Source organism: Lichenostomus cassidix, chromosome 7 (genome assembly GCF_008360975.1).
Source record: "Lichenostomus cassidix isolate B80296 chromosome 7, HeHo_3.0, whole genome shotgun sequence".
Classification (NCBI taxonomy): Eukaryota; Metazoa; Chordata; class Aves; order Passeriformes; family Meliphagidae; genus Lichenostomus; species Lichenostomus cassidix.
In genome coordinates, this window is record NC_139488.1 from 10,169,398 (window position 1) to 10,190,746 (window position 21,349).

The 21,349-nt window shown below is 44.4% G+C and overlaps 1 protein-coding gene across 1 annotated transcript in view; it reads left to right on the plus strand.

Moving 5' to 3' along the window:
- Positions 1-17,978, plus strand: part of PLCL1 (phospholipase C like 1 (inactive)) — a 181,569-nt gene extending 163,591 nt beyond the window's left edge. Inside the window, exon 6 of the mRNA XM_085066109.1 lies at positions 16,229-17,978. Coding sequence (XP_084922235.1) covers positions 16,229-16,411 — 183 coding nt within the window. The 3' untranslated portion in view covers positions 16,412-17,978. The remainder of the gene's footprint in view (positions 1-16,228) is intronic.
- Positions 17,979-21,349: the final 3,371 nt, after the last annotated feature.

The following is a 21,349-nucleotide window of genomic DNA, read 5'->3' on the forward strand; positions in this document are numbered from 1 at the left end:
TATTTATAAAATGTCAAATCTTTGTCTTTGGTTCCATGTTGTGTAGAACACAGTCAGTAATATTGAGAAGTATAACTTAAGTACACTAGATGGAAGAATCATGTTCTCACAGCAATATTACAGGAATGGTTAAGATCCCAAATTTAGTCTCACTTTCATTTTTATTTCCATGCAGCACCAGCTCTGTGTCTTTGTTTTCCTCTCTGTGTTAAATTGAGTGCCAGTAGAATGCAAAAGTGGCAAAAGAAATTTTGTGTTTACCCCCTCACGGGGGCTGTGGTGTTAGGAACCCTTCATTTCACCCTACCAGCTATGCAAAGCTGCTCAGCTCAGCCGAGGCAACCGTTCTGGTCTGACCCTCCCATGTCACACACTGTCACGATTCATGTTCATGTGGCATTTCTTGCTTTTAAAGCAGGTGAATTTCCGTTTCCCAGAGCAGAGGCTTTTCCGTGGGTGCGTGGGTTCGTGCTTGTTTCTCCCCAGATGCTGGTGCTCCTCCTGCCTGCCTGGCCAGGCCACCTCTGCTTTGGTTGCTGTGGCTGCTCTTGCAGTGAGCTCCTCCTGCCTGCGCTGGGAGAGAGGGGAGCAGCAGACCCTAGAAGGCAGAAGCTGAGAAGCCTCCTTAGGGCAGTTCTGACCTTGAGCTGATGAGTCCTTCTGAGAGCCGGGACATAACCCTTGCCCTCAGTGCTGCTGTACAGTACTGGATGGTTTTCTGGTCAGGTACACTCACGTTGTGGGTAATGTCATGCAGAGGCAGCTCGGGTCTGCTCCTGGCCTTCTCGGCACAGTTCAGAGCCAGCTGCCACCTCTCCTGGGGCTCTTCTCCCCACTCTGTCTGCCTCTCCCATGGGATCTCCTACAAAGCATTTTGCACTAACTGAGGCACTCTTAGCATCTGTCACATGTGCAAACCACTGATTCAGTGACTGCTGTATGAATTTTTGAGAATGTTTGGGGAAAAAAAGTTACAACTTGCAAAACTACTCTCCTCACTGAGAAAAAACTGTCACAGACTGCCAGGAAGTGTTTACTCAAGTAAAGAAGTTGGGATCTGCCTGAGTCCCAAGAGCCTGGCAAGTGAATCAAACAAAGTTTGAGTGTGTTGACTGTGGTTCAGATTTATTGCTCTCACATGGACATAATTTGACTGTCTGCAGACAGATTTTTCTGGGCTATTTGTGCTTTGGTGGGTCAGCACATACAAAAGCTAGAAGCAATACCAGAAGGTTCTTGTATGTTGATGATAAATATCTGGATAGTTAATACGCCAACATACTGGCTTATTTATAGACAAAACATGGGAAAAAGAAGATGAAGTGGCATTTACTGTTTTGGTCATCTACTGAAGGGCAAAACGCTCAGATATTTGATTCTAGTCTGCTCTGAAATGCGCATGTGTTTTTAAATCTTTTTTTTGCAGCCCATGATAAGATTTTGCCTCTGCTGCCCTAAGTGTGTCTGTTCAGTCTTACTAGGACTCCAACTATTAGTGAATGCCACAAGACATCAAGTGGTTACATTTTCAGGGATCGTTTCAGCTCTCCATGAGTGTATCTTAATTATCCTGCATTTAAATTAATGCTGATTAGATAAATTAAGAGAAGTTTGCTGAATGCAGAAGGCATGCAATTATTAAATTGCTAATGCAGTTCTCTCTTTGGGGGAGGTGTCCACAATTTTATGATGCGATCAATGTTAGCTTTGGCATAAGTGATTTTGTGCAGAAAAACTGTGCAGAAATAGCACTTCTGCAGGATGATGTCCACAAATGACCTCTTTCTTCACCAGTCGTTTGTGACAATCAGCCTTCAGTTGCTTAGGAGACCTGCAGCATCCAGAGCCTCAAATGCACACTTTAAGGCTACTTGTAGAAATAAAAGTGAGATTTCTGACAGATGTACATAGAGACTATCACCTAAACCAAGGTTAATTTATCATAGCTATAAGGTAACAGTTTTTTTTATGAAGAAAAGCTGTCAGACAGTGATTGTTATTCTAAAGCACCTTAAACACAGAGTTTCTGATGATCTTTGGAAGAACTAGGTCCATTCCCAGCCTTAATTTAAGGATTATTATAGTTCACAATGGAAGTGTTTTTGACTATTGTAAAACCATCTTGTGGGATTTATTTGGGTCTTTTCACATCAGTCCTTTTTCATACAGTTAGGCAAGAATCATGGCTTTGTTCCTTGGCATGCTGCAGAGTGGACAACAGAGCAGCACAGCAGAATCTTAGGAGCACTATATGTAATTAAGCACAATGGTAACAATATAGTCTGCCATGCATTGTGTAATTGCTGCTGAAGGATTTGCATGACAGTTTATGCTATCTAGATCTCAGCTGAGAGCATGATGGATTCATGAGTCCCACAAAGCTGCTGCATTCCTCGTACCATATATTTTATTCACTGTGTCAGTTAGGCTTTCCCGTGACCCCCCAAAATTCCTGATATCTTATCTCCCTCCTTTTCCCAGCATATCTCTGTGCACATAAGCACATTGGTGCTCAATTTTTGAAACTGCAAAAATAGATGGAATATAAGCCATAGTGTCTTAACAACAAATTTTTGTGATTTGCTGTCATTTTCTGACAGTGGTAGTCCAGCAAGAGCAGTAGGCAGGAGTGGTTTGTGTGGCATGGAGTCTTCATGCCTGCCTTTAAATGCAGGGCTCAGTGTGATACTCCATATCTGTTCATCTCATGTTTACTCATATCCGGATCTAGATAAGTGTATTTTGAATGTGATTACCCCAAAGGCTCTTTTTTCAGAGAGACTAAAAATATTTTCTGCTGTCTAGTTCCCACATTGTTTGCATTTGCTTTGTTGATGCAGTTCAGAATGGTGTTTCAAACTTTTAAACCTCTCCAGACTGTATGCCCTGGCTACTTTTGAAGGATCTGCTGCCTTGTGCTGAGACCTGCTCAGCTACAGCGGAGATTGGCTGAGCCTGTCAGTCTGTGATTGAGTGGCAGATTTTCAAGCACGTGAGGAAATGCAGAGCTGTTCTAATGATTCACGTAGTGCCTAGATCAGCTGGGTCTCTTACACATAAACTGAAGGACAAGAAAGAGAAAAATAATGCAAAACAGCTGGCTTTCTGAGAGTGCTAGAGACAAGGTGAAGAGGTCCTTCAAGGTCACCTTCCATTTAGTCTTGTAAATACCAACCTGCTTAGTTTGATGCAGTTAATTTAAACATACAGGGAAAGGTGAGGGAGGAGGTGGATTTAGGTTTTTCTTTTTTGAGTCTGTGCAAAAGGTTGGAGGAGCCACATGGGAGCACAACTTGTTCCCAGGCCCTTTGCGTACTCTGAAAGCAGGTGAGTGCACTGCAGGCTCCCAGCTTCAGAGCTGGTTCCAAGGCAAAGACCTTGCTCCTGGCTCTCAGGACAGGCTCCAGGGCTCTTCTGTATGTGGAGGTGTTGCAAGAATTTTCTGTGAGAGGGGATTTAGAGTCCTCTAAATGATCTTGAGTTACAAGATAAGGAGCTAAGTGTTGTGATTCACATGCCAAGCTGTTTTGATCAGTGTATTTTGTAAATCAAGGGAACCAAACCATGTGATTATAAGGCAGGATAGGCAGCTCTTTCTTGTACCTAGCAGAGTATTGTTCTCTACTGATTTGGCTGATAAAGGCCTTCTCCATAAATGGTGAATGCACTGATTTTTGTCTGTTTTGCCCAAGCCAAAAGGCAGGAATGAGTTCTTTAACAGATCGTCTCTGTGGATTTTGTCAGTTGTATCTGGTGATGGAAACTTCTCAAGCTACTTCAACACTGTGTATTAGGGTAAAAGGAATGTAATCCAAGTCCATCAGGAGTACTAGTTAATGAGCTGGAATATCCTGTTATTCTTGGCCCTCAGCCGTGCTGCCAGAGCATTGCTCCAGGGAGGATGTAGTGAGCAGTCTCAACAAGTACAGCATGACCTCTCTGGGTACCTGGCTGTTCCCTGTGAGTTTTTGAAGCCCTAACGGTGTTTCTGACAAGGTCTCTGTTTTCTTGGCCAAGGAAAATTCCAAGACACGAGTTGGATTTAGAACAAATTAAATATTTGTGTGTGTTTAAAATATATGTGAAGGCCACCCAGGCAATCTTAAATATTCTAGTACCAACTGCTGGCAATAGCAGGGACTAAGCAGAGGGCAAAGATCACCAGGGTTCACAGCTCTTGATGATCTCCTTCATGATCCTGTGAATTTCTGTAGAGCGTGAAGTCCCAGGACAGCCTGACAAAGAGGAGAGACTTTGTCCCTTGTTAATCAGTTATTGCTGGGGTTTTGTTGAATAATCAGCAGGTAGGGTCACAAGCTTCTCAAAGATACTCATCTTTTGAGGAAAAGTAGCCACTCCTGCACGTATGTGCCTGGGCAGAACTGTGCTGGAAAGCTGGTACTATAAAGGGGAGGCAGTGGGAAGGAGAGGGGTGGCGTGAGGGAAAGGTGGCTGAATGTAGGTGGCTCCCCACCAAAGAAGGATTGCTTGGGTGTAAAAACTCGGTCAGTGTCATCTCACATCCCTTGGAGGAAGAGACAGTGCAGGCAGAAACCGCAGGTGGCATAGGAACTTTGGCAACTTCTGCCACCATACCCTCCCTCCCCTGCAATGGTAATGTTTTCTTCTGAGACATGGATATCAAAGACTGCTGTACTTGCAGTGGAGTTAATTAACACAGCCTGGAAGACATGGAAATTGAGAATCTAGTTGGTGCCAATCTGACAATGTGACCTTGTTCAGAGGAATTAAAAAGACTGTAATGAAAGTATGAGTTTCCACAGAAATTCACATATTTCTTGCTTCTATCTGTCAATGGCTGTACTAACAAAGACTGAAAGAGAGGGAGCAGCTGCCTCTGTGAGGTGTTCTGTGTTGCAGTGTAACCCAAGCCAAGCTGCCAGCCCTGCCCACACGGCAGGCAGTGCTGGGGGGCTGCGAGCCTTTGCTCTGGGCCCTAAGGGGGCACTGGGTGAGTGTCTCAGGCAGGGCCACTGCCCCAGTGCCTGGAACTCACTGCGGGGCTTGGAGAGACCTTTTCCTTCCTGGGCTGGCAGTGGCTCACACCACCTTGCTTGGATGTTTATTCATGATACTGAAGGCTTTACGGAGTGAAGGGCTATGTTTCTAAGGCATCCATGTGAGTCTCCACAAGGGAGCCTCCACCCACAGCTACTTTCTGAGTTTGTTGAGTATCAGGGAGAGACCAAGGCACTGATTTGTACATGGCAAGAACTATAGAGAGGATTGCTTGTACATTGTTTTTTTTCCAGCATTTGCTTGTTGTTAAATCTGTGCTGTGCCATTCCCTGCGAGCTGCAACCAGTACTTGCCTGAAACGGTTGTATTTGAATGGTGTGTGATAAGAGGTTTAACATCTTCTAAAAATTACCCTTGTGGTATATTTTGAGCTCCTTACAGCTCCTGTCAGCGGATCACATACAGTTTCCCAGAGCTTACAAATGATGACAAGCTGACTGCCCCTTTTGTTGCGTGAATTATGTGCCAGCATCTACACAACCTGCTCCCTGTGGGGGAATGGGTGTCTAATTTAAGATAGTTCCTTGGGAGAGCTCAGGAGGCGATGAAAGCTGCTGGTTGCTCCATTGGAACTTCCTCCTCTGCAGTTGCTAAGATGGTTGTTTGGGTTTTCCCTGGCACTGTCAACGGCCTCAGTGAAATCCGGGAATATATTTTATAATGGAGCAGTACCTGGCCCTTGTACTTGGCTGAAGCTGGGAGCTGGCATGTCTCTGTGTGAATGCCAAGTCCTCACCTTCTCCCTCCCGAGCATCAATAGGAATCCTCTCTCCACATGTCAGAATGTGCATAATGCAATTGTTTGCTGGGACCTTTGACTTCTTTTGTACTTGTGTGAGTATATGAGTCATGGGAGCTGAACTGTGAATCCAGCAGGCAGTGATTTGCTGGCATGACCTTCCCTGTTTTGTTGTGCCAGTCTAGATTTCATTACTGCCTCCTGGCATTGAAAAGAGTGTTCATCCATGCTACTACATATTCTGAAGGCTGTGGTTAAAGTAAAATGCTCTTTAAGTCAATGGTGGTATTGATTAATTTTTGTTGTCTGGAGCCACTAGCAGTAGAAGGCTGTGGAGTAAAGACTTCTGTGTTTACATGTGTGATTATTGGCTAGATGGGTCTGCAGGGAGGGCTGGGACAGTGAAAAGCTATGAAGTGCATTAAGTGAAAGTTGTGGGTGTTCAGTGAGACCAGGTATTTGTTCTGCAGTTATTCTCCCCTAGATCTTATGGTAGATCCCATAAACCCTAAATGTGGCAGGCATTCCCAAAACCTTCCACAGGAGCTAGGGAAATCAGGCCCAAGTACTTGTGGGTGGAAGTAAGCTTTACTGTAGGAACAATGGATTGGGAAACGATTCTATTTTTGACAGCTGCAGTCTTCTTTTACCTGGGTCAGATGAATTCCAGTGTCAGGTGATGAAACCTGCAGGTTTCAAAGGTCGCTTTCTTGTGGATCATTTCCCCAGTACAGGTGGGGTCCATTTGTGGAGAAAAGCAGAGACAAAACCAGTGATTCAGGTGCTGAGACAGCTGCTATTTATTTTTAGATCACAAAAAGATGTAATTTCTGATCTCACAAAAGCTATTACGTGAGAGCAGTTGGACTCAGAGGACTAAGTTTAAAATGCCTATACAGTAGTTCTTTTCTTCAGTACCCTCTGTGTTGCAGGTAAGACACAGGTCTGGTATTGGCAGGAAGAGCCTGACTGATAGGCTGTGATCCTCTGAACAGTAATAAATAGAGGTGATAATTGCAGTTAAGTTCTCACTGTGTTGCCTTGGTTCCCACTCCATCGGGTGGTGACCTAGGGATGCTGGTGTGTGTAGCTCTGGGGAGGAGCCGAGCCACATGAAGGCACAGAAAAGCACCCCAAAAAGCGTTTTTACCTTTTCAAGCATTGGTGGTGGTGGGAGTTGGACAACCTAAGAAGCCTAGGATGATTGGGCTGGGACTGGAGGCTGCCAGGGGCAGCAGGACAGTTTCCTTCAGAGGGAAGCTGAAGTTGGGTAGTCTAAATTCATCCTCTCAAACCCTCCACAGCAACTGTGGAGCTATTATTACAGCCCTCTATATAAGGCTTAAAAATTGAGTGCAATTTGGCTGAGAGGCCTTGTGTTTTCTGTAGTATCATAATGGATTGTAAATTATGCTTGTTCAGTTTCCCTCATTGACATTTTGGGGCAATGAATTTGTAAATGAGCACTACCTCTATCCTGCACCACCAGTTTTTATATTTGGCTCACTTTGTTTGCCATGTGTTTCCATCCCCATCCTTCACAGAGGCTTCTTACTTCCACCCAGGCCTGTTTCTGAACCCTGCTGATTTTCTCCTCCCCTCTGAGTTGCTTCCTTTCAGTAGCTCTCTGCCTGCTGGGTCAGTCAGTGTTCTGCTTACAAAAATAACCCTACCCACTCCTGTTTGTACTTGATTTCACATCTGCACTGGCAAGGCAAGGCTGGGATTCTCCCAGGGGAAACAAGCCCTGTTAGCATGTGAGGCCCACTGGGGCCTCTTTAACATTGCTTGGAGAACATCAGCGGGGAGGGTGGTTCAGTTCTGCTTTTACTGAGCTCCCTGTCCAGTCTCACCAGAAAACCTGCTTTTGACTGCAGACCGCTAAACCCTTCCCAGGTTCTAATGAGCTGAAGGGACATTTTGCTCGCCACGCTGTGATGGAGGACACGATTTTGATGTTAACTGTGTGTTTGCAGCCTGGGCATCTAGGAGTCAGCACAGAGGGCACCAAGGAGCAAGGGGGTGCCAGCCAAATGTTTTGCTTGGGGGTTGCATTTCACAGGTGTTTCATTAGCTGCAAAAAGCCATCTATTTTCCTGCAGCTGGTCCTTTTACTGAGAAAAATAAAATGCAGAAGAAATTGTTCACTTTCTGCTTCATCTTTCTTACACTTGTTTTGTTTTACTGGGACTCTCTGGATCCTAGTGGAGTTACCAGCTAGTGCTGGTACTGGTACCTGTGCGAAATTGGGCTTTGTGACCAAAAGAGGACTAAGAAATAAATGCCTGGACATACAGCTTCAATTTTCATCTCATGGCTGTATATAAAAATACATAGCGCCTCAGTTTCTTCAGTGATGTGGGGGTTTTGTAATATTATGTACGGCTGGACTCCCTTTTAACCCTGTGATTTTAAACTTACCACCAGAAAAAAAGGCAGGAGGGCTTGACAAGCCAGAGTGCATCTGTTTGTGGCTGTGCTTGCAGAATGTCTGCCTGCCTGATGTAGTGCTTGAGAGACACACAGGCAGCTGAACTGCTCAGCACATGGCTAACATCAAATTAATGGCATTATTTCTGAAAGCAAATTCCTGCTGCAACGCAGTTACAGTCAATGTTCACATTCATTGCTTTTGACAGCCTGATATAATGTAATTTAATTTAAATGCCCATATGAGACAGAAGCATCGGCATTTATTTAAAAAATGAAAATAAAAGCCCACTCTTTTTATACATAAAATGCGTGCTCGAAGGCATAAATTAGTAGCCATACAGTGGAATTGATTTGCAAGAGCCCCTGGATTTCAGTGAAGAGCTCTTTTTAAAGATCAATAGGGGAGGCTGTAGCATGAGTGCTTTTGCCACTTAGGTGTTCAAACAAATGCTTGGTGTTAATTCCTTGTCAGGCTTTGGTCGAGGGCCAGCAGGGTTTGGGAGGGCACTCAACTGAGTTTGAGAGCAAGCTGGCCATGTATGTCCTTCGCCTTTGTCTTGTCAGGCAAATCCTGAAAGAGAATTACAAATACAGACCCTCTTTCCCAAGTTGCCATGGCTGCACAAGGCAGTGATAGCCTTGTGCTGGCAAGGCCAACAGCCGGAATCAGAAGGTTTTCTAAGTATTTGCTTCTTTGGAAATTGCCTGACTGTTCTCGTTGAGGTTCTCCTTGTTTGTTTATTTCTACCTCCCAGCGAGCCCTCAGGGTCTGTGTTTGGCTGTGTCACATGATTTGGGAATACACAGGTTGGTGGACTGGCATTTTTGTAATAGCTGGGGAGCATCGCCCAATGTGGTGGAGTGGGGGCTGTCTCTTGGTATCCAGCACAGCCATTTAGATTTTAACTGCACTTTCCAACAGCTGGAAAAGAAGACAAGAAATGGTATGGGTGTTTTTCGAGGGAGTGCCATACCAGCAGAGACAGATGGCATTCCCTCTTCGCCACCATTCATGGCATGTCTTGTGCTTTGGGACTGGCTGCTTGGCTGTGCAATGAACTGTCACCAACCTCCTAGAAAGCTAACCAGACTAATGCAGAACAGCTCTGTAAATCCCTTTAAGTCATCCTCTCCAATGCAGACCTTTGGGGTGTGATCCAAATGACGAATGAAATCAGTGTAAAAGTTTTGGGGTTTGTGTGAGACAGCCTAATATTGAACAATTGTCAGATCGGTCTAGTTTGAGATTTCAAATAAAAGTAACTAAAATCAGATGGAACTTATTTTCAGGTAGCCTGAATATTGTTCTTAACACACCATATTAACACGTTTAGCATCAGGCTCCATCCCTGAGTCAGAGTACCCACCTGCAGTCACAAATCCACTGGGTGTGTTAGCAGGGTAGTACAGCCCATGGTGTGTAGTGGCACTTGAGCCACACGTGAGGTTAATGCTTGGTCTGTGTTACAATTTAGAGCCATTCTGATTTCTGCTTACTTTGCTCATTATTTATTTTTTCTATTAGTTGGGTTTTTTTTATTAATTTTTCCTAACTTCCTCTGTGTCTCTTTGCTATGGTATCTGAACACATACAGAGATCTGTGCCTCAAGAGGACTGGGCTGATCCACTGGAACCTGCTGGGTGCTTAGGGAAAGCCATGGCTGAATGGGCTTCGTGGAAGTGCCATAATCCAGATTCCTGCCTGCTTTCCCTTGAACTGCTAAGAGACCTTTCTGCATTTATATGGGACCAGGTTGTTTTGGAGTTGCCTTGTGAATTTTCCCAACCACCTGGAGTAATGTTGTGTTGTGCTCTCTGCCTTACAACTGGCTGCACTGAAAAAGAGACTGTGCTTTGTAAATGGTGTTCGCAGAGATAGTTGTTCTTCAGCTCTTGTCCCAGCAATTGTCCTTAGGTTAGGTGCTTGCTGGCAGGAGACTGCTGGCTGGAATGTGTCACCTGAGGGCTGAGTGTCTTGGAAGGCAGTGAGTGCCCTCAAAGCCTCGAGTGCTTCTTGCAGGTGGGGGTTTGTTTTTGAGACTTGTGCAAGTAGCAGGTGCAAATGGGATTTCTTTCCTTGAGTAAGTGGTAAAACAGTTGGGACATACAGTGCAGTCAGGGCTGGTTCTGTGCTTCCTGGTGCTTTTCCTGGGAAAAGGAGCTTGGATTTCTACCTGCTCAGCCCTCTGTGCAACAAGAGACAAACAGGAAAGCTTGGAGCCAGTGTCCATATGGCTGATTCATTAAGTAAATGGAGAAAAGATGACGTGAGGAATAATTTGGGTTTAGATACAGAATTACTAGGAAATTGTTCCTTTTAACTATCCGTCTCCTCTTCTTTGTCATCGTCCTCAGCGTTGTTCTGCATGTCTCAGCTGCTGGCTACAGTGCATTGAGCAGATCAGCCCTAGAGCTTCTGACCTTGTGGCTTGGCACACCATTAAATAATTTCATTTGGTTTTTGTTGTGTAACCTTGTGTCAAAGCTGCACACAATAATCTATTCCACAATAGTTACTCTTTGCTGCTCTTGCTTACAGAGATTTAGCACTTCATATAAAATGTTGACTGCCTTTCCCTAGGCAGATGTTTTCTGTATATCTCAAATCTGTCCTCTGTTAAATATAATCGATTCTTAGCTGTTTTCTTCTTGCAAATTTTTGCTAGACCCTCCTTTGGGAAATAGGAGAGAAGGTCTCTGGCTGTCAGTAACATGCTGATATACCAAAATGAGATGCTTAGTTTGATATCTGAAATCACCAGCACATTCTGCAAAATGTGATGACTCAGGCCCCAGTGAGCACTCAGTCGGATCGCCTGATTTACTCAGTGTCAAAGTTGTTGCTGGTTTCAGCCAGGTAGAAACAAGCTCTTGCATTTGGTTCAGAATGCATAAGCGAGAAGCTGTGCCCAAAACCCAGACCTTAAATGATACACCAGTTGCACAAGGAATGCCATTTAAGTGCCATCTATTATATTTGTAGCCTTTTTATTTTCCTGACAGGAAGTGAATTTCTGCTGTGCAAGGGTTTAAAGATAAATTGGCAAGTAACACTTGGACCCTGCTTTTCCTGTGGTGTAACTCATTTTTGCAATCCTTTATTTTTCAATGTGTGAGAAGTGACTGTAGCTTTGTGTCTAATCTTTGTGTACAGTAATTTTTCACGCCAACATGTGCATTATGATCTCTGTCACAGACAATAAAGCAAAGCTCTTGACAAACTATCTGCAGTAATAATGAAAAGGGTGTGTTTTTACAGTCTGCATTGATTCAGCAACGCTGTGTATTTGGAGTAATCTGTTCTGAAATGTGAATATATAATAATCAAATTCATACCAATTGTTCCCAAATTTAACTTTGAAGGAGGCATGAAAAAATGTCTGCTTTTTGTAATAAGTTTAACATAACAGTCTAATATTTTCATTAATGATTTCCTCCCCAAGATTACATTTTCAAACCCATGTGCGATCATTTAATTGTGTGCCTCCTTATTAATATTAAACACAATTAAAGTCCTATTTTGACACTTTGAAAATGCACCCCTTGCAGTAATGCTGCCTCCACACAGAGTATCCCAATATTACAGCAGTTCTTTAGCATTTGGAGTCCCTTGGCACAGATTGCCAGTGCTGTTTCCATGCCTGTGTTGCCTCTGAAATGTGGAGAGGCACAATGCTTGTGGCTGTTTTATTTGACTGTGTCTGGCTTTTTCAGCCACCCACTGGCATCCACTGGCAGCCTCTGGAGATTTTACTTAGTGATTAAATAGTAATGAAAGAGCTTGATTCTTTGAGAAAAAGTTAAAAAATAACAGTAATATCATGAGCATGATATGTGGGATGGGTGTTAAGACCTCTGTTATTTGTTTGTATTTACTCAGCCCTTGAGGATTGGAGAGAAAACCTCTCCTAATGTGCTGTCACAGAATGTCTGCTCAGGAGATAAGCAACTGTCTGCTTTAGCAAGCAGCAGATTAGAAAATGGCTTTTGCAGCCACTGCTTCAGCCTCCCTGGAAACACGGCCAGTTAGGAACACCAGGAAAGCCCTATTGCTCAGCATGAGATTTTCTGCTTCACCAGGAGTAGTGCAAGGTGCTCATGTGGGGCACCTGCCAGTGCCCTTCACTCCTGCATGGGCCCAGTCTTGGCTTTCAGGGTCATCCTGCAGCCCCTGGTGCTGGTGTGGGCAGCTGCCAGCACAGAGGCTGTGAGTGCTGCCAGTGCCATAGCCAGGGTCCCCAGTGCTGGGCGTGCCCACAGCAGCCATGTGTCACAGCCTAAGAGTTGCACAGTGTTTCCTAGAAAGCATAGAAATAGTAATTATTACTGGACATGCCCATATATTTATAATTATGTGGAAATATACATGCAATGTATATAAAAGTAATATTGTGAAGTTGAACATGAAATGGTGCCACTAAGCTAACCCACCTTTGGTTTCCCCAGTGCCAGAGTGGGTTGCTGTTGCATATAGAGCTGTTATCTTGAGTCATAAAAACTTGGATATTTGATCTGGAAAAAAAAGCAACCGAACCTACAACAAATGGATTTTGTAGCCATTGCCAGTGTCTGTCTAGAGCTACTTGTTCTTAAAGCTTTTCATGGGTTTTCACTGGAACTGAACAATATTTAAAGCCATGTCAGATTATGGGTTTTCTAAGCAGTATTAACCTGTCAAGGTAAAGGCTTATAATCTTGCAGTTGCTTGACAAGCTGCATTATTTGTCCTGCAATGTTAATTTGTGCTGAGGCAGTGTAGTAAGGTGTATAAAAACTGACTTTTAGTGTTCCCTAAGGCTAAAGGAAAATGGACCCCTTGATCAGTTTTTCAGTTAGAGCACTGGATTAATCTCATCTGGCTTAATTCACTGTCCTGCCAAATGCTGAGTTTAAACTTTCTCACGAGTATTTATTTTCAGGAAGGCTGATGATATCAATAGCAGAAGGGAGATAGATGAATAGATGCTGAAGTGGACTGTCATGATCTCTCTTTGTCTGGAAGAGAGATGCTTTGTTTGTAAGGGCAAGCAGGATGGTTCTGTGCACAGAGATGATCACAATGACTGGTTTGTGAAGGTTGTTTCAATGCAATCACGCTTGTAAAGTTTACTCTAGCTTCTATCCAGTATTTAGTTTGTTAAGGTGTTGACACAATTTTGCTGACATTTTTCTTAAGTGGATTACGCTCACAGGCAGTTTTTCAAAGCAAACAGATGGCTTTTCAAGCAGAGCATGCCCACAGATTTTTTTTTAATGGTGTCTCTAGAATTATGACAGCTCTGTCAGAGAAGGCTAGTTTGTCGTTAATTTTCTCATGACAGATGATTCAAAATCATTTCTGCTCCTTCATCTTGCTCAAATGAACCAGCTGTTTAAAAATAAAAACCACAAGGAGACTAAGACATAAATCAGCTGGTCTGTACATGAATGGAATTGCACTATTTTGATAAGTCTATTTCTGTTTTTAGATCACTGTAAAATAAGAATGTCTTCAAAATAGTGGAAGTATGCTCAGGAGGCGTGTGTTTCTTCTTGGTACCCAAAGACATGTTGTGCATTGCCTCAGACAAAATCTGTAATCTGAATTGCCTGGTTACTCAAATGTGAAATCAGAATATGCATAAGGGAGAGCGGAGAGCGGGTGGCTTGGCACTTTCGCATGGGGTGTGAAGTCCCTTGGCTTCTGGGGACTTCAGATGTGAGTCTTGGCAGGGCAGACTCAGGCTGGAATCCTCCAGGCGGTGCATCTAATCCCAAATAGTTTCCATCCATGTGTGTCTCAGTCCCTGGGCAAACACACAGTTTGTGGGCCACCCTGAGAAAGATTTCCATGCTGTGGCCTCACCCTGGGAAGGGGTTGCTTCTTGCACTAAGGGGACTTTTCTGTTCTTGGGCATGAGCACATAGTGCCATGTTTTAGCTTTGGGAAATTAAGGCTGCAAAGCATTGTCACAATGATTTTTGATTCACCTGTTTGATGGTGAAGTCTTTGGTCCTGTGTGCATGATAAGCAGTAGCCACTCCACTGCAGCCAGGGGTATTTCCTCCTAAACCCAAAGTATTTAAAACAGCATTTGTGCAGTTTTAAGAGATTGAAGATGTGTTGAAGAGATACACCCTTTTTGATAACATTATCATGTTGTTAATGATACATACTTTGCTTGTGTGGCAGCATTGTCCCTGTCACTACAGCACTGGCACTATTCCTGTGCCATTTGCAGACAGGGAAGGACCCCAAGGTGGGCTGGGTGCTCCAGGCAGCTCCAGGGCCCTTGAATTCCTGCATACTGTCTGTAACCATAAGCAAAGCCTCTGACAGAAAAGCCAGCTCAGAGCTAGGGGAAATATCTCCTGCATAAATTATTCTTGTTTTGTTTTCCAAACCATGCCTGCTGACTGGATCCCAAGCTCTTTGTCTGTGTATTCCCATAACTGTCATGCTGCCGAGACACAAATCCCTTCAAAAGAGCTTCATAGCAAATAGCACAGAGCTGCTCACGCAGTCCCAGTGCTTTTTGTTATTCTCACTCTGAGTTGTACTCCCAGCATCTGGATGGTGATTTGCATCGTTCAGCAGGGACAAATTCGTGACACCAGGAGATGAGGCAATCACATTCTCAGGCACAGGCTGCCATCCCTGCATGACGTCGTGTCCCACGTGGTGTTTACCAGTGCTGCAGCCTTGCAAGCCACCATTGTTTCTTCCTTGTGAACACTGTGTACAGGGGTTCAGGCCGTGTGAGTCCAGTGCCAGGCGCTGGCAAAAAGGGGACTGTGCTCATCGGTGTAGGATAAATCCTTCCTCTTAGCTCTGGGGAAGGGGAGAGCAGAGAGACCCTCCCACTGCTGGAAGGTGTCACACTGTGACTCATCCAACACATCTGATTTGTTTTGAGAACCAAAGGAGGGGCAGTGATCAGTCACCCCTCCAGTGAGCTCAAGGTCTGCTGTAGTGTCTGTTGTCTCCTGTGAGACCTGTCAAAGTGCCTGTGATTTGCAGGAGGTCAGGTTAGGTGGTAGAGATCCAAATGTGACATTTCAGTCAGTGGAGGTATTCCATCTGAATATGAGTGTAACCAGCTGCAGCGCGTGCTGTGCTTCAAGCTGTACTTGGGGTGACATTAGGAGAAGACGAGCTCAAGTTCTTACTGATATTGAATTTTAATAACCAGATGCATCTTCTGGCTTTTATTTATTTGTATCCTGTAGCTCCAGAATCTTGTTGCTTCATGGCACTTGAGATATCAATATTTGTATAAATATTCATTTTGGCATTTCTGAACCCCAACTCCTTACTACTAATTTAATGGAATACATTTTTCCTGATTGTTACAAGTTGGATTGACGTCCTATTAGTCACCTCATGCTTACCTCCTCTGAAAAGATACAGAAGCAGCCCATTGTTCATGAAGCCCAATTCCCATTTGCCTTTTTGAAGGTCCCAAACAAAATGGCACAGAGGGATTCACTGGAGTGCCACAGGATGATGTGTTTCATATGGGCACAGCTTGGCCTGCTCTGCTCAAGGAGGGCCCAAGGCTGGGTAGCAAATCCAGGTGCAAGGGGGGGCTGGGTTACCAGCATCTCACAACTTGTAGGAGGCCCCTGGCTGGTGACACACAGCCATTGCCATGGGGCATCTGATGCCAGGGAGCAAGGACAGAGCAGTAGCAGGGGGAGAGGGATACCATGTGCCATCAGTGTCCTGTCCCTGGCAGGACGTTGCTGTTCACTGTGGAAGAGGAAATGCCTTCTCCCGCAGCCTCCTTCAGTTCAGGCCCCAATTACCTCCCAAAGGTGGTGACATGGAAGTGAGGAGAGGCTGGTGCCTGTCCCACCCTGCCCAGTGCTGGCTGCTCCTTCCTTAATGTGCTGGCACCAGGCTCAGGAGGGGATTCAGTCAGTCCCATTTCCAGGGGGCAGAGGCGATTTGAGATGGGACATGGGAACTGTATTGGTGCTTTTGGTCATGTGTGCAACCCCTGACTCTCTCCTGCATGTCTGTGCATCCCCAGGGCCAAGGAGATCTCCTGAAGAATGCCAAGAACGAAGCCCTGGAGAACATGAAGCAGATCCAGCTGGCGTGCCTGTCTTGTGGACTGAGCAAAGCTGGGAGCGGGCAGGCGGATGCCAAGGCAAAACGGTGCCTGGAGGCTATACAGGAGAAGGATACTGGAGATGAGAATGGGAGGCTGTGAGGAGAGGCAGAGCTGTCACATTTGTCACAGATTTCAATAACTCTAAACTATTTTTTTAAAGCATTTAAAAATTCACACAGGAGTGCCCTCTACAGGGTGCAATAGTATTAAAATCCTCACAATGTCAGTATTTTAATGCAGTTAATTTATCCAAGTTAAACTCTGGTAGTGAGATTTCTAATGAAGCCAAGCTGTCTGTATGCAAGTGCGTGTGTGTGCGCACATGCAAATCCTGTAGACACCCTTTCATGCATTACATTAGCCATTTGCTAATTTGTTCCTTTGTCATCTTTGAATAGGCCTGTTCATTCTGAAGATCAAAACAAATTGAGAGCACTTGTATCAGTTTTCGGCTTTATTTTACTCTTCAGCTTTTATCATTTAACTTATAGGTTACATTACTGTTACGCTGTTCAAACAAACTAAATACAAGAAGTATCACTGACAGCTGTTTTTGTGAGGACAAAACTGGTGGTTTGCTGCAGACCCTGAAGGTGATTTTTAGTGAACAATTACGACCAAGTAAACAGGATATTAAATGGTCAGAGTTTCTAGGTAGATTATCAGTAGATTTGAGGTGTCTTTTTGCTGAATTTAGCAAACTGCGCTTCAGGATACACCCAGACAGCACATACTAATGTAAGAACTAGCTAATTTAGTTTATTCCAGCAAAATATTGCTACCTTGTAGATCTGCAAGACAGCTACAATCTTTGGTGATAGGCATTAACTTGAGTAGTAATGAACATAGCTAGTCAGCCCTGTAATTATGGGGAGAGCTGTGAATACCCTTTGGTGGTCATGAACTCTGAAGGTGACCTTCAGGCTGTTCTGAAACACCCAATGGTGCCAGTATTGAAAGGAAGGTTTTCCAGATTTCACAAAGTGTGAGCTTTAGTGCCAGAAGTGTGAGAGGTCAGACCTTGTTTGCCACCTTCTGCTTAGACATTGGAGTCAGCTGGACGAAGCAAGCAGGTTCTGGACTTATGTTTTTGTTGTTAAGAATCATGCTGTGCTAGAGATTTAAAAGCAGGGCTGAAGAACTGCTGCAGGTGTAGTGTAGAGAAGTAGCTTGGGGAAAAACAGGGTGCCAGCATTTTTGTGCAGCAGCTACAAATATCCTGACACATGTCATGTGTTTGGGGTAGTTCTGAGAATTGGCTGCCTCTTTGTGCCACTGTAGAAAGGAGACAGAGAATGTCACGAAGCAATGCATCCTTGTCCCTCCCGGTGTCTGGCTCACGTGCGCTCACAACATTCATTTCAATCGTTTAAGTACTGTGCTTGAGTGGAGTATTTGTGTTACCTTTAACAGGACTAAGTGTTTTATGGTTATAAAAAAGACTATATTTATTTAAAGCATTGCTTTTATTTTTAAAAGCTACTTTTTAAATTAATTTGATTAACAAATATGCTAATTTTCTGAACTTAACATAAGGTAATTGCTGAAAGTTTGATCATTGGAAAAATCTTATATAGCTATTGTGTTAAGTTATTTTTGACTTCTTAATAACACTATTATGTTCATGTTGCACATTACTGAGAGTAAAGCTATGAAACAACTTTGACCCATGATTTTGCAGTGATTTAATACATGATCCTGGATAAAGGTAGGTTAGAGTGGGTAAGTTGCCTGAGAGAAGGTCCTGCTCTAACAGCAGCTGTGTTATTGCAAAGGTTGTAACTCGGGTGCCTTAAATATAATTTCAGTAAAATTTGCCATATGTGTTCAAATCCATCCCTAAATCCTCTGTTTCTCTCTCCATTAGATTATGAATGTGTATTCAGACTTCACTGAGGTCTGGAGAAATGTATTTTGTGTTTCAGGCAAGGCATAAAGCCCACATCAATGGTGTAAGTGTGCATGTTCATGTTGTGCCCTCTTGGGTTATCTTTCTGATTTCATCATGGGTTATGTTTGTACAAAAACAACACTTGGCTTTCAGTACTTACAGTTAGGGATGATAGAAATGGTTAACCCAGCCTCACCAGCTGCAAAGGATCAGCCTTTGGAAAGCATCCCTCTCAGGAGAGGGATGAGGAAGGGTGAGTGGCTTGCCTCTTGTTTCTTCGTTTAAATCTAGAAACATCTTGATTTTCTCAGTCTAAAAGTCTGTCCTAATATCTGTACAGGAACTGCTGGCAAAATACCTTCTCTAATGTTAGGAACAAACGAACATGAAATCACAGAGAGAAGGGCATTCTTTCTGTGCTCACATGTACAGGGAGTACCACACAGCTCTCACTCTGGACGCATTAGGAGAACCAGAAGTGGCTGGATGGAAATCCCATAGCATGCACACACACCTTTCATGCCATGTCTCACATTCACATCATGTGCTGTTCCAAGGTCATGCATTCTGTGCCAAAATACAGGCAGTAGAGAATTTGGGGCACCCTGGATTGCCCCAGGCAGTTGGGACTAATCCTGGTGCTGGCACCTAGAACCCTGCAGCTGGAGCAGCTCCACCCTTGCTCCTGCACCAAGAGAAGGGCTGGCAGCAAAGCTCATCTCACCTTCCTCTGAGCTCCTTTGAAGTCACTGGGAGTGGAAGTGAATGATAAAGTGGCAGCTGGTGTAATAAAAATTCAGCCTTGAGGGAGAACACATGGACAAATTGCATCCAGCATCAGCAACAAACAGGCAGGGAACTGACTGCCTGGCCTTTTTGGGAAGTGTTTCATGGTGTGTCTGGCTTCTTGCAGTGCAGCAACAGCCTTCTCTGGGCCCTCTGCTGGTACGATTTGCCTGATGTCCCACGTGAATGGGTGGATATTATCTGTATCACTTCTGTGGAAGTTACCTCAGGAAAGTGTTACAGTCATTTGCAGTTGCTTACAGCGTAGTTTAACAAGTGGAAATTGGAGAAGCTCTCAAGGACTGGTGTGGGGAGATGCCTGCCAGAAGGGAGCACAGGAGTGAATCTACTTGGGTTCTCCCTGCCACTGAGTCCTCCATGTTTACAGTATTTGTTTTCCCTCTGTCATTCTCTCAACTGTAAGACAAGACTGATGATGTTTTCCTTCCCAGGCACAGATTAATTAAACATTTCTGGAATACCTTTGAGTTTGCTGTTGCTCTCAGGAGAACAACCAGGCACTGTTAACACCAGTGTGTGCCAAGTCCTTCCCCTGCTGGTGAACACAGGTGAGGCAGCACGTGTGGGAGGGGCTGAGCTGCCCCACAATCGCCATTCCAAGGGCCTGGGTTCCTCCAGGGATCAGGGATACCTTGTTAACATGCTTGTGTGCCTGGCCCTTACCAAAATGCACCTTTGGTCAAGTGTGGCAGAGGGGCAGCCACCTCAAAGGTGTCAAATTCCTGCAGGTTTCCCAAGTAAAGATGGGGAAGGGGGCTCATAGAGGGCCTGGCAGCACCTTCCATGGGGCACAGGGCTACAGCATGACCTGTACCTGTGAGCTGGACACTGGGGCCCGTGAAAGAAAGCTGGATGCAGATTTCACGTGGATTTTGTTGCTTTTGTACGTGCATGAAGGAATCCAGCCATGAGGCACAGGAAGAGGCTGAATTAATCCAGCTATTCACTGACCTGATTAGTCTTAAATCACCAGGAATAGATTTTTACCAAATTTCATGTGCTGGCATGACCAGAAGGACTTGACCCCTTTCCTCTCCCTTTCCTGAACTCAGCACGAGTTAAAGCACCCTGCTGTTCTGCTGCTTTCTGTATAATTTTTCCTGTATTTAGTTCCCTGTTTTTAAAGAGATAATGCAGCTTCCCAGTGCAAAGAAGGTGAGAGTTTTGTTCCTCCTTCTGAGATTAATCTCTCAAAATAGATTGATAGCAGATAATTGTATGCATAGAGTGCTTTCCTGTATGATACTCCATCTCTTCCATCTCTCTGTTCAGACTAAAACATTAGGTCATAGCCTCCTTGGCATCGGTCCCACTCCTGCAGGGATAGACAGCAGCCTCAGGCAGGGGCCTAACTTAGGAAGCTTCAGGAAAAAAAAAGGTGAGAGGGTCACAGGAGCAGTGTCTCCATGTCTCCAGCACTTGCTGTGGGGCTGAGCATGGCAGCCCTGGGTCATATCTCAGCAGCAGCAGGCGAAGTACACATTTGATAAATCCAAGATTTAGTTCTTTTTGGCCCCTCTCCCTGCCCTGGGTAGGCATGACACTCCACTGCTTTCCATAACATTTTACAAGTAAAGCTGTCTCCATTTGCCACACCAAGCAAAAGGCAGTTTATGTCCCCAGGCAGCTGGTGAGCACTGTTGGGATGGGTTTCACAGGTCCAAAGTGTGAGTGTTGTTTAGGACTATTCTGGCATGGTCCTGGCAGGTTGCTTTTGCACAGTCTCAGGCTGAGCAGTCTTGCATTTGCTTTCCACAGCAAGTCCCTGAAAAAATGTTTCCTTTTTAAAGGGATGTTGAGGGCTTTGTGAGTTCAGTAACCAAGATGTGACTGACCAGGCCAGAAATGTGATGCAAGTGCTGTCTCACCAGCTGTTCCTCTCCAACAGAGAGTACTGTGTGAACATGCCCCTGATCAAACAGGTCATGTTTTAAATGAGGATGTTCCAGTCCTTTTGATTATTTGAAAGACTTTATGAATAAATTGCTTTTGCAGAAAATATTCATGGAGTAATTCCAAGAAAACATGCAGACATCAAATTCTCAGCAGATGATGCTGGAGCAGGAGACAGTGTTGTGTTTTACAGCTGTTTGCTGTGCACAGTCCACACCACCCTCCTCTCGGAACTGGAAAAAAAATGAATGATTCCAAAGGCAAGTTTGATTTATTGATGATGTTAGAAAGTTTTTTCCCTGTTAAGTTTCACAGCAGAGACTTATTCATTTATAAAGACATGAATATAGCAAAATTGGAAAGAAAATGTGATACTTGAGGCCAAAAGTGTGCATGGAGAGGAGGTGGCATGTTGAGTGTGGGGATGCTGGGTGCGGGGCTGTGCA